At 32.8% G+C, this 13,970-nt stretch overlaps 1 protein-coding gene across 1 annotated transcript; it reads right to left on the reverse strand.

Moving 5' to 3' along the window:
• Positions 1-1,765: 1,765 nt before the first annotated feature.
• LOC102621490 (polygalacturonase-like) lies at positions 1,766-3,603 on the reverse strand. Its single transcript, XM_006478498.4, has 4 exons — positions 3,105-3,603; positions 2,689-2,978; positions 2,364-2,592; positions 1,766-2,262 (listed from the first exon to the last, which is right to left on the reverse strand). The coding sequence occupies exons 1-4, from the start codon at positions 3,552-3,554 to the stop codon at positions 2,038-2,040; spliced, it is 1,194 nt and encodes a 397-aa protein (XP_006478561.4). The 5' UTR covers positions 3,555-3,603; the 3' UTR covers positions 1,766-2,037.
• Positions 3,604-13,970: the final 10,367 nt, after the last annotated feature.

Below are 13,970 nucleotides of genomic sequence, written 5' to 3' on the forward strand. Positions count from 1 at the left end.
ATTATTGTTGATTCAATGTCTATTAGTTTTGAGGTTTTTAATAGAGTTTAAAGGAATACTAAAAGTCAAATCTAATGCTAGTAATTTTAATAGAGTATTCTTTCCGAAAAGTGAAAGTATTTATTTTTTTTCCTTGGAAACATTAATAAAATAAAGAATTAACTGTAAAACTATTAATCCTACCATATGTGAAGATTATCAAATATACAATTTTTATTGAGAAAACAAATCTTATTTTTGGATAATTATAAATGGGAGTAATAATAGGAACACATCTAAAAGTTAGGCTTTCTTATATACATAACTTAAATAAAATCTTTGAAATCTTAGAAGAATAATTATTTATTAGCGTATTAATTAAACAAATGTCAAATATTGGGCCTCTCTAAAATTTGGGGCCTTAGGAGACCACCTAGTGGGCTTAGTGCTAAAGCCGTCTCCAATGCATGCCCTAAGAGAGTCGAGTACAAACAAAACCAATAAAACCAACAAAACTTGATAGTGAAATTAATAATTTTCCACAATTTATGATAGGAAACTTAGAGCAGATGTTCACATAGATTTAAATTCAATCATATAAACTGATATGAGATATAAACAGTGAAAAGGTTTTTTTTTTAAAATTCGAAATTCGAAATTAATAACACGGAGTAAGATAACAATGTCACATATGTTTGTGAGAATTTATAATTTATGTGCTGCATACATGCCTCTTCTGATAAACACAAATTCTTGATGATTAGTTGTGTCTATGCCATGTATATTCTTTTAAATATAAGAATCTGTTATGAATTTACATGTTCATTTGCATATTTATATAAATGATTTATAACGAAAGAAAAAAGCATGCAACAAAGAAACGAGAAATCAAGGCATTGCCAGAATTATGGTATCGAAATATTGTGAAATTTTCTGGCCTCTGTTCACATTGGGCACTCGTATTTAGTCTAAATGTATTGAAACGGGTAGTGTGACCACAATTCTAAGCAATGATGCAACAATAGAAAAATTCAAGAGCTGGACTGTGAGAATGTATATGATGAAAGGTGTAACTAATTCCTTGACTTATATGCATCATGACTGCTTCCCACCAGTTATCCATCGAGACTTATCAAGCAAGAATGTGTTGCTGGTTTAGATTATGAAGCTCTGTTTGAATCGCAAAATTCCTCAAGCCAGATTCGTCCAATTGGACTCAATTTGGGGGCCATTTGGATATGTTGTTCCAGGTATGCGTTCTTAAATAAACTCAGTGATCACTTTTACATTAATAGGCGTCATATCCAAATGATGATTTTCATCATTCACTTTTGCTGAGCTTGCCAACACAATGAAGGTTACCAAAAAATGCAATGTGTATAGCTTTGGAGTACTGGCATTAGAAGTGATAAAAGGAAAATCATCCAAGAGATTTTATTTCTTCAATTTCGTCATCATCTTTCATCAGGAGCATATCACTTAATGAAATTTTGGACCCTCGGCTTTCAACAGCATCACGAAATGTTCAAGACATGCTGATATCAATCATGGAGGTTGTCTTTTTACGATTAGATGTGAGTCCAAAATCAGGACCCACAATGCACACAATGTGTCAATTGATTTGAAGAAAATCCAGAAAGTCAAATTTTTCTTTTTTGTTTTCATTTTCTTTTTTCTTTTGTATTTTTTTCATTTTTCGTTTTTGTTGAATTAAACATGACTTTTGAAACTTATGATGATAGAAACCCCATGCCTTAACATTAAGAAACAGAAATTGGAAAATAGAGGTTGTCATAAGATAAATTAATATTCATTAACATTATGAGTTTCTACGCGCGAAAAGAGACAGCAATACTTTCAGCGCATTGTAAGAGCTGCCACTAGCAAGCCCAATGGGCGTAGTTTTACAAAACCGAACAACCTTAGTACTAAGTATAATGAACGGCTTCTTATGCCCTTTTTTTTTTCATTTTCCTTTTAATTCTGTGTACTACTAACTATATAATCATGATCGGCTTCCTATGCCTTTTTTTTCCAACTCAAATACTTTTCATAACTTCAAGTCTTCAAGCAACTATTTGGCAGAATAAATCCAGAGGCCGATCCATCAGCGTTGGCGCAGGAAGCTTCAGCTGGTTGATTCTTGTAAATGAGCTTCACATCCTCCAAGCTAATTCCAGTGCATGGATTCTTCGAACTGCAATCGAGCTTTACTCCAACTTCCGTTGCCGAAGTTCCATGAATGTCTTGATATATCACATCACTGATTTTAACCCCTGAAGCCTATTGAACAAGGGAAAAAAAAAAATTTATTGAGTTGAATTTTATTCACATCAACGTTCAAATAATCACATTTACAAACTTGTGATAAATAAATATCGTACCTGTCCAGGGCAATTGTTGTTGTCAGGGCAGTAATTTTGATCAATTATGATTGGATTATCGACATTGTTCATAAGAGCGTGTTGGAAAAGAATGTTCCTGGCAAATCCATTGCTTGGTCTCCCCCAGGACTTAATCCTCACTCCATTTTTAGTGCCTGTAAATGTCACAGCTGTTACTGTCACATTTTGCACTCCAGCCTCTTGTTGCTCTTTGCCTAAGCTGCCAATGCTGCAACAAAATCACAATATCCAATTTAATCAGCACTAAATATTTATAACACCAAAAATGAAGAGAAAAACAAATTATTATGCTTTTTAATTTTACCTAATACCATGGCCAGGGCCACAAGCGACATTCTCAATCCATAAATTGGTGGTGCCTGGGCCAACTGATACACAATCATCACCAGTCCCAATTTTTGAGTCCAAAATTGTGACACCACTTGATGATTGAACGTGAATGCCATCGGTGTTGGGGCTGTCACCGGAGGCCGAAACTTTGACCCCTTGTACTTTCACATGGTTGCATCCGTTGATGACAATATGAAATTTCTGGCTATCTACGGATGCTAATCCGTTAATCACAACGTTGTTTGAGTTGCTAAAGCGAAGTGTCTGCTCATGTATATACAAAAGAAGGATTATCTACTCTAATAATTAAAGTATAAAGCCAATCAATATGACAAGCCAAAAGGCACTTGATTTATGACTGGATATAGGATGATATTTCAACTTAATTACCGTAGCGCCACTGGGGCAATTACTATTGTCTGACTTTTTACAAGCCCACAAGCCAGCACCTTGGCCATCAAGAACGCCGCCATTAATAGAAACCCCATTAACATGCTCAAATAAAATCCAGTTTTCGGCATTTCCAATAACATGATAATCAGCTGGAGCCACCAGAGTCCCGTCAATACGTATGGTAATATCATTGTTCTTGCATTGGCCCTGAAACACAGCATTGTGTAGTAAGTACCTCCCCCGTGGCACGTAAATGGTTGCGGCCTCCGCCGAGCCACAGGCTTTAGCCCACGCAGCAAGAAAGGATTTTGCTGAGTCAGTCCGACCATCGGGTCTGGCTCCGAAGCTCAGCACATTGTAACTCAAGGGAATTGCTAAAGATGAACTAAAGAAGAGAATCAAAAGAAATGTTAAAAAACTAATAGGCAAAGACCTTGATGTTGACATTGTTTCAAAGCTTAAATTTACTAATAGAAATGAGAGAAATAGATTTGAGACGTTGAGGAGTTAGTGTGAAGTTGAAAAGATTTAAATGGGTATTTATAGGATCTGAATGAACTGTAGAAATGGCAATAGCACTAGTAGTGAATGCAATCTGCGCCGAATTTTGGGAGTGATTTTTGCGTTGACTAATACGATCTTAATTTACTACACCTTAACCGAAATTTGGATGATGTTTGATGACAGAAGCATCAAATTCATACAAAAGACAAGTGCATATCTATATATGGTTTGGTAAGATGGGAGATTTCAAAGGTAGTTAATAAATTAACAGAAAAAAGTGCTTATCCATTTTCTGCTTTTCTGCTGCTATGTAAAATTATGCCCGTATGTTGCTTTGAGCATAAGATCAATGCCTCCTCAGTTCCCGACTTCCCGAGGAACGATATGTTCATTTCTCTGAACTTTTTCTCCTTATTGCTTGAAATTACAGCAAAATAAAGCCACTCGAAAATCATTCGACTAAATTTTTTGTGTAGCTTCTAAAGGTTGTATCGATTAACATTGGACACACACAAGTACATCTTTCCATTTATATTCATGCATGCTCATGACTTAAACTTTGTTGATTACGCATAAAATTAATTGATTTCAATATGCAGCGGTCAGGCACTATTGTTGCTAGAGCTTTAATAGTTGTAAGATTTTTCTATGATGCCATACGAATTTTTGTAGTATTGATAATATGGATTATCGGATTTAAATCTTTTAATCTTTACCGTTGATTTAATTTAGTTGATAAACAGTTAATTAGTTGCTTACTTAATAAACAATAGGTAATTTTCTAGTTGTAGGTAATATATATGTTTGTGGATAGAATTTTATTTTAATTAAATGATAAATATTTTCTGAATCACTAACAGATAAAAATATTAAACATGCAAATATACGTATTGATTTAGATTTATGTGTAATAAATATTGAAATATTATTTAATCTTCATCGTCACATATTAATAGTGATCTCTTTTTATCATTTATAATTGGAACAATATAGATTTAATTTCTTGGTGTTAAATTTATTAATCTAGTAAATTTTTGGTAAGAAAGAGAGAATATTATTAAAAGATAATATTCAATTATGTTAATATTAAAATATATTTAAAAAATACATAATTTTACAAAGATTATAACTTTTTTTAATCTTCAAATAGCCGTTTAATTGGTTTGATAACCAGCTAATTTTAAATTATTAAAATATTGCACTAACTGGCTTCTAATGTTATAAGTATTAATTAAATCCAACAATTCATATTTATGCGACTATTAATGCTTAACAACATCATAGAATGACCTTATATTATAATTCTTTTTCTTTTTTCTAAAAGTAACTGAATTATTGTTTGATCCACAATTTTAGCGAGTGCCTAATAAGAATATTGAAATTTCCTGAATTCTTAATGGCCATATCTTCAAAACACAGATTGTTGTTTTGGGTCGGAAGGCTAAATTCATAAATAAAGTTTCCCTTGTTTCATGGCTTCCTTCTTTCCGAAAATTTTTGTTTTTCATGTGACATTAATTTGTTGAGAGAATAAATTAGACACAAAATAAATATATAATATTCAAAGTTCAGCTCTAGTTACATATGGAAAATGAATCCGGAGCGCAGTTCCACCAACATCAACTATTGATTTTTAAGAAAAATATTAAAAAGCCACGCGAAAAAATGAAAATTTCAATGAAAGTGGATAAAATGCGTTGCGAATATGGGTTATGTAGCAAGACACATCAGTGCTGACATTTTTTATACTAGATTAATGAAATGTCATAAAGTTTCAAAGAAAACAAATATTTTTTCTTATTTTATCAAAGATTATTCAAGTGGGAAGCAGTTTCAGACTTTCAGTCCACCGTGTGCATTTTCGTTAATGATATTATTATTTTCATTTTATTTATTATAACTAGCCGCAATTTCGCTACTTTCGAAATGGATATTTAACATAAGTTACCTTTTTTTTATTTCTTTTGTTTCAATTTTGATGCATATTACTGTTTGACTTGTTTCAGTTACTCAGATTAAGCAAACAATCAAGCCACATTACTAGGTTATCAAGAAAGTATAGTCACCAGTTAGGTCCCTCTTCATGCCAAATTCTGCACCGAAAGGATAAAGCTTAGGTCTCAAGTCAAAGACGTGACTTATTTTAGTCATTTGCTTTTTGTTAAACAGAATTTAGCAGAAGTTAATTAACCGATTACAAGTTCACCACATGGGGATTTCTTCTTCAACTGCCCAACTGAAAAAAGGTTTACGACTGTTGACCAAATGATTTTTTTATACATTACTAGTTATTTAAGGAATTTAGTTTCGCATAGTATCATTAATTCTTAAGAGTTATTGGCTAACCCACCGGTAACTTCTATTGATGGTATCATTTTAATATTTTTATTAAAAAGAGTTTGGATTGTTGTGGGCGGAATGGAAGTTTGGGAAGAAAACTCCTGATATTATATTATCGTTTTAATATTCTTATTGTTTTAAATATTTACGACATCAATTTATGGTAATATTTTGCAGCATTGGGAGTTTGGGGAAAGATTTGAATGAAGCTGGAGGGCAAAAAATTACAGTTAAAACTGTGACATTTATAGGTACACAAAATGGACTAAGAATAAAGTCATGGGGGAGACCAAGCAGTGGTTTTGCCAGAAATATCCTTTTCCAACATGCAGTCATGAAGAATGTCCAAAATCCCATCTTTATTGATCAAAATTATTGCCCTAATAACGAAGGATGCCCTGGCAAGGTGAGATATCAAAAGGATATTTAATTAAACTTAAGTAACATATTGTTTTATTGCAATACACATACCAATTGGTGATGTAATTGGTGATGTAACAGGTTTCAGGGGTTAGTGATGTAACATACCAGGATATCCATGTAACATCAGCAACAGAAGTAGCTGTAAATTTTGATTGTAGTTCAAAGAACCCATGCTCAAGGATAAAATTAGAAGACGTCAAGCTTACGCATAAAAATCAACCGGCGGAAACATCTTGTAGCCATGCTGATGGATCTGCCTCTGGATTAGTTCAGCCCACAAGTTGCTTGTAGTTGTCAAAAGCATTTATGCTTGTAATAGCATAGGGTTTATTTGTTGCTTGAGCCTGTGGTGTTGCCATCAGCATTACTATTGTAAAAAATTTCATTAACTATTTTGGATATTCTAGTCACCATATTTAATTGGTTCTAAATTAAATATGATTACTTTCTTTAAATTGCGGAATATTGAGATTTTGCATTTTGATTGGCTACAGATGTTGCTTTTTTATTTTTATTTTTTAATGGTTCTCAAGTGAAAGTAAAAGTTGTTGAAGGAAGAAACAGAATAATCCTGATAATTAAAAATATTGGAAATCTCAATTTTAAAATCCAAAAATTGGAATAGAATAGCCGTTTATATTTTTTCGAGAAAAACTTAGACGCGACAACTGCAATAAATTTTTTTAATAAATGTTTGACATGTGTTTCAAATGAATTTTATCTTTCTATTATGATTAATCAACTCCCGAAAAAGAAAATATATAAATGTTATTGGATGGGCACATCGATAACTGAGGTGCACCCTCCCAATGTCAGTACACTCTGTCCAACTTTAAAATTTTGAAAAGGGAAAAAGTCACTAACATCCCCAATGTTTGTTTAAATAATCAAACAGATGCTTTTAGTTTCATAAATAGTCACCGAAATCCCCTTAATTTCATAAATGATTATTATACCCTTTTATTATAACATCTCAAATAAATATAAATTTAGTAATAAGATAAAAGGTAATAAATAAATATCATATGATACAAATTAAATATTATAATAAGTATAATTATTAAAATAACATGTATAATGAAAAGTATTTTTAATATTAAGTTATTATTAGTCTATCCCAATAGATTTTATTAATTAAAATATATGAATCTTAAAATTGACTTTAAGATTTATAGTAATATAGACATAATTAAAAACTATATTTTAAATAAAATAATATAAATTTTATAAATAACTGTGAATGTTAGTATAATTATTTTAATATTATTATAATGTCAAATATATTTTATTATTATGAAAAGAATGTGACAGATTAATAATGTTAGAATAACTTTTCTAACATTCAAAATATTTTAAAAAATTTATCTTATTTTATATATTTATCATACATGTTTATTTAAAGTCAATTATTGAGTTGCTGTAATTAAGTATTTAATAATTAAAAAAGAGTCTATGCAACAATTTATGATATTAAGGAGATTTGTTTAATCATTTAAGTAAACTTTAGGGGTGTGGATGCCTTTCCCCTTGATTTTTGACTTGTTAAATTTTTAATTTTTTTTAAAAGCAACCTTGCTAAAGTGAGAAATTTATTAAATAAAGAAGAAAGAGAAAAATAGTTTAGAGGATAGAGTGAGCCTTACCTCTTAAAAAGTACCATCGTTCTAGAATAAGAAAATATACATAAAATATAATAGAAAAAAGTACATTAATGTAAAATAACCATCCTAAATGAAACAAGCCAATTAATAGAATCTATAATTGGAGAAGCCATCAGTCTATAAAGAAAGAAACTTCCGAATGACCATAGGAGGATCTCCCAAATTCGCATGACAATCAGTAACACTGTAGTTCTTCCTAGAAGTGTGATAACATTGGAACAACATGGGAGAATAAATTAAGTTTTGCAGTTGATCAAGGGGCAGGCGAAGACAATGAACAACAACCAAATAGCTACATTCTAACCAAAGCCAAAAACAAATTAATTATATAATCGCTCCCCCCAATTGGCATGTAGAGGCTTATATACCTTGTGGTTTTAGCTCCACGCTTTATCTTTATTGAGTCCGAGCGTTTAGATCAACCCCATGTGTGTCATGGGAGTAGAATTTGTCATTGTTGTGGGTAGATCTCTTCTTCCATGAAGAAATTAAATTTTTCAGGTGGATAGCCATAAGCTTTCAGATGGGCACTAACAAAGCAAGTCTTTGACGGACTTCTTGTGCGACTTTGAATAGATTTCTATTTGGCCGTTCAACATAATCAACAATTACGGTACACCCCTGCCCTTAATGTAAGGTTTTAAAAGAGTAGTGTAATAATTTATAATTACATCAAACACCCGGCAAAAACATGTAATGAGGTAGGTTTAACCTAAATTAATTTTTAGCCCCCTACTGCTACGAAATTCGAATTAAAATGACAGTTAAGTGAAATTGTTTAAAAATTGAACTACTCGGTTCAATTTCTTATTGATGTAGGACGGTTGAGTGGGATAAGTAGGGTACTTTCCAGAGGTCGTAATTTGGGTTACATGTATCCCTTTTTTTACATATAATATACCGTTTTGAAATTTATGACAAGATGAACCAAACCCAAAATTATCTTTTAGTTCTGCCCTGCCGTCAAACCAATAATTGTGACACAAAAAAGTTGAAATAATTAGTAAAATAGTCATTTGATTTTTTGTTTGAATGTTACATAAATGAGGTTGAACTGATGCATGGTTATATATAATATCAAGGTTTGCTTTCTTTATCGATACTAATTTCTTTGAATTCTTATTAATTAATAAGGACTCTTCCGTTCAAAACTTTAAACTTCAATTTATATTTTGCGGCATTATTTTTTATTTGTTAACTTATGAATTATGTCTGTTACTTTCGTATTAAGATTTATACATTGTTAATTTATTAATTATGATTATCAATTTTCAAGCATAATTTACGTTTTTGTATATGATTGAATTAGATGGTGTAATATATAATATTTTTTTGTATTTTCATTCATTTAAGATTTGAATAGCATTTACTTTATTTTTACAGCAATATTTGTTTTATATACATTTTGGCAACCCCAAATCAAAATCTTGGTTCCGGCCTAGGCTCACGGAATCCCCCACCCCCAAACAAGCAAAGAATTCATGAATACACAGTAAAATTACATCATCACCCCTTTTAGCCTATCGCATGAACAACGAGTTGATGCCAGGATGAACCGTTCAATTCATCAACGAGTTTTATATGTAGCGATTAAAGGAGAAGAGATGAGGAGTATGCACGCTTTGTGCAATTGGTATAGGAATTTAGAGAAACGACAATGCTCAAATGCCAAATATGTTTTATCGCTTTATTTTTCACGACCTGAGAAACGTGATCCACTAATGAAAACCAAATCAGCAATGAATATTATTGGGTTGAACATTACTATAATCTGATCACAAGCAGTTTTAGCATCGAGTTTAAACTCACCTGCTCTGCTTTTTTGTTCACAAATAAAAGAGAGCTTGTTGCGATTCGTGCATGATAATATTCTGCCCTAGATAGAGACAAAAGGTTGGCTTTTTGTATCGATTCCCCACATACAGCGCCAAATGTTGATGTAAAAATCTGGATGAGTTGGTTAGTGACTCGATCTCCGATCCTTGCATCAACATTAAATTTGTTTGGTGGGAAGTTGCTGGTCGATCTCCAAGAAGATCCTCTGACTATGAACATAACATTCATGAGCTGTTGATCAGTGAGCACCATGAGCACATAATTGATGACCAGATAACCAATAAGCAAATGATCTATGAGTAGATAACCCGCAAGCCTATGAGCACAAAGAACAATCAGGGGGCGCCAGAAGTTTTTCCAGCAAAAACCCTCCAACGCTTGGATTTAAAGGATAAATATAAAACTGAGGTTTTAGAACAAATGCACCTCAGATTGTGCTTTGCATTATTTCATTGGTACTTCATTAAACAAATCCTAAGCTTGACTCTGCTTTGCTCCCTTCTTAGAATTATTCTTGTAATACTGGATTTTAGTCCTTGGCTCCTAGACAGTGTTCTTTTGAGCGTCACTCCCTTCAATTTCAATTGCTGCCTTTGCTTTTCAATCCAATTAATCTCACCATCATGAGTGTTCTTCTGTAGATTCCTGAGCTTGTTCCTTAGAATTTGAGGCTGCGAAATTTTTTCAATTTTGTCAATTATTTCGTCGAACATTTGTTGTGCGTGATCTCGTATCACCACTTTTAATAAATATCCTCTGAAACTTGTTTCCAAAATCGTAAAACACCATATCTCTGCACTAAATTAGTAGCCAAATCTTTATTTTAAAAGAATTAATATATAGCAAATATGCCAAAACCGTGGCACAATCCAATTGTGAGTCTTGCATTTATAAAGTTATTAGATCATGTGCATGTGCCATCATGTTTAAAGTAACTAAGATCTTAATTTGTCTAAGCTTGAAATATGTGCAGAATTTTATGGTAAGCACGTGATCTGGAGAGAAGTTTGACTATAAAGCAACTAGCATTGGAATTCAACATTTCTCAAATTCATGCTTCCCAACCAATTTCTAATTATTATGAAAGTTAAATTTCTCAAGTCGGTGTCATGTGAATACGCAAGTTTACCAATACGGAAACAAATTCAAACTATACGAAGGTTGTGGCATGTGTAATTGATAATTCAAATGCAATATATCACACACAAAGATGAGTAAATTGAAAGTAATCACATCAATTTAATAGAAAATACAAGCAGAAATGAAAATTGTGAGATAGATTTTACCGATCTCAAGTTCATGAATGTCAACATTGGTTTAATTTTTACTGATTTGATTCATTTCGTTTTCACGTGAATCCAAAATAAAAGAGAGCTTTTTGCGATTCGTGCATGATAATATTCTGCCCTAGATAGAGACAAAAGGTTGGCTTTTTGTATCGATTCCCCACGGATGGCGCCAAATGTTGATGCATGCCAAAATATGGATGAGTTGGTTAGTGACTTGATCTCAGATCCTTGCATCAACATTAAATTTGTTTGGTGGGAAGTTGGTGGTCGATCTCCAAGAAGATTCTCCGTGAGCACAACATTCATGAGCTGTTGATCAGTGAGCACCATGAGCAGATAATTGATGAGCAGATAACTAATAAGCAAATGATCCATGAGAGGATAACCCGCAAGCCTGCGAGCGCAAAGAACAATCAGGGGGCGCCAGAAGTTTTTTTGTCAAAAACCCTCCAACGCTCAAGTCAGCGATTTGGGTCTACTTGGAAAAACCCATACCGCAATTCACATGCTTTAATTATGATTGCTTTAAACAAAAAGCTTTTAAGTAAATTCAAAGGAAAAGAATTGAAAATAATTAATCTTAAAGAAATCATAAGCGAAAGAGAAATTTTCCAATTGTAGAGAGAGAAAAAGATCTAATGGATTTAGTCACCCAGAGAGAGAGGGAGAGAAAAAAGAATCCTCTTCTAGTATTCTTTTGCCCAAGATTTTTATATGCAATTATAGTGGTTTTTATCTTCTTCCCTATAATTCTCAAGAAAACTATTAATTTTCAACCCACTAAGAATATAGTCCCTAATATTTCGGGGAAAATAAGTGATATTTGTTTTGACTGAGTCGTATTTCCTAATAAATTGTTTCGGAGTTTCAGGTTTTGTATTTTTATTACTTGTGTGGTTTAGATGAAGAAGTCCTTGGCATGCAAGATTAAATTGAAGTCATGGAATTATAGTATTTGAAAGTCTAGGATTGAAGATTTGCTGTACATGAAAGACTTACATGAACCCATTAAAGGCAAAGAAGCTAGACGCGCCGATTTAGATGATAAGAAATGGGCTCAATTAAATCAGAAGTCCGTGAGTACTATTAGATTATGGATTGATCAGAGTGTGTACCATCATGTCGTGAAGGAATCTAAGGTTGATATTCTTTGGAGAAAATTAGAGATGATTTATGAGCAGCCGATAGCATAGAACAAAGCCAATTTGATGAAAATGATTGTTAATTTGAAACACAAGAAAGGGCGTAGTAAAACTGAACACACTAGCAAGTTTTAGGGCTTGGTTGATCAGTTGACTACTATGAAAATTATATGAGATAATGAGTTACAAGGATTGTTGTTACTTAGTTCTTTACCTGACAGTTGGAAGATATTAGTGGTGTCAGTGAATAAATCAAAGCTGAACAGGAAATTAACCTTTGATATAGTTACAGATAGGCTGCGGAATGAAGAATCTAAAAAAAAAAAGTGTTGAATGTTGTGTAAATTTTATTGAACTCACATCTACACGAATCTATTGTAGAATAGATCAACGGTGACGAATGTCGATCCCATGAGAAGGTGGATTTTAATTGCGTGCAGAGTTAATTTTCTATGTGGGTGGTTGAATTTGCGTTGAAAGTGATTTAGACGGTCCTAAAATTTAAATTAGAAAGGCGGGAACAGCTTAAGGTGAAAACTATTAAAATGAAGCGCTTGGGTCTCTGGATCTGCACTCAACATGCATCATGGGCTTAATATTCTTTATTAGTGCCAATTAAATCATGAGGGGGGTTTCCACTCCTCATGAACCTCACTCCAATAAATATGGTGCTAGGTGCTAAGTGCTTATCGTGCCAAATAGTAATAACATTGCACTGGGAAGACGGTTATACCAGTGTAATATTTAGACAATATTATTATTATTTGTCGACAAAAAGTCAAATCATCCATAAAAATTAGAGAGGAAGAGAAAGTAAATTTACCAAATTAAGCCCATGGAACATGTTGAGACTTCATCTTCAACCCAAGCTTGAAAGAAAATTAACTACTCATAATTGACTTAGGGGTAAAATGGAAATTTATTAAAATACGTAGCAAATACAAGATAGAGAAGGAATTACAGAAAATGAGCTCAAAAATGGATTCAGTGGTGTCACATTAGGGGGGAGCCCCCTATTTATAGATACAATAAGTAAATCATGGTTATCGGATTAAAATAATTTGGACGCTCAGGATTGCGACACGTGACAAGTTCTGATTGGATAGAACACATCATCAGGGCCGTCATTCCCTGTATATGCATGTATCGTACGTACATTTTTTCGGTCCACTAACATACTGCTATATCACCAGTAAATGCCACATTAACATTTTAGTCCAATAGGATCGTGATACATTATTGGTCAAGCCACGTCATCAGTCAATACAACTCAATGCCAGATCATTTGTCCAATCGAATGCTGCCACATCATCGATCAATGCCACGTCATCAGTCAGTGCCACGTCAATAGTCAATACCACGTCATCGTACCGTATATGTGAATAGTGTCGTGAACAGTATAATGAATAGTATCGTATATGTGAACAATGTCGTTTATCCATTTATACTCCTCCTAAGGTTTTTCGACTGTCCTGAGTTCAAAATTGCTGTCCATTTTACTATCTAATCTCTCGTTCACTGTGAAATGACTACGATGCCCCCTAAAATACATAAAATACTTAATTATAATAAAACACACATAATTAAATCACAAGGGACTTAAATACATAAAAGTAGAGATGTTAGACAGACATAGATTAGGCTATTACTGCAGCCAAGAATATTGAG

The sequence above is a fragment of the Citrus sinensis genome, chromosome 3 (assembly GCF_022201045.2).
Source record: "Citrus sinensis cultivar Valencia sweet orange chromosome 3, DVS_A1.0, whole genome shotgun sequence".
Lineage (NCBI taxonomy): Eukaryota > Viridiplantae > Streptophyta > Magnoliopsida > Sapindales > Rutaceae > Citrus > Citrus sinensis.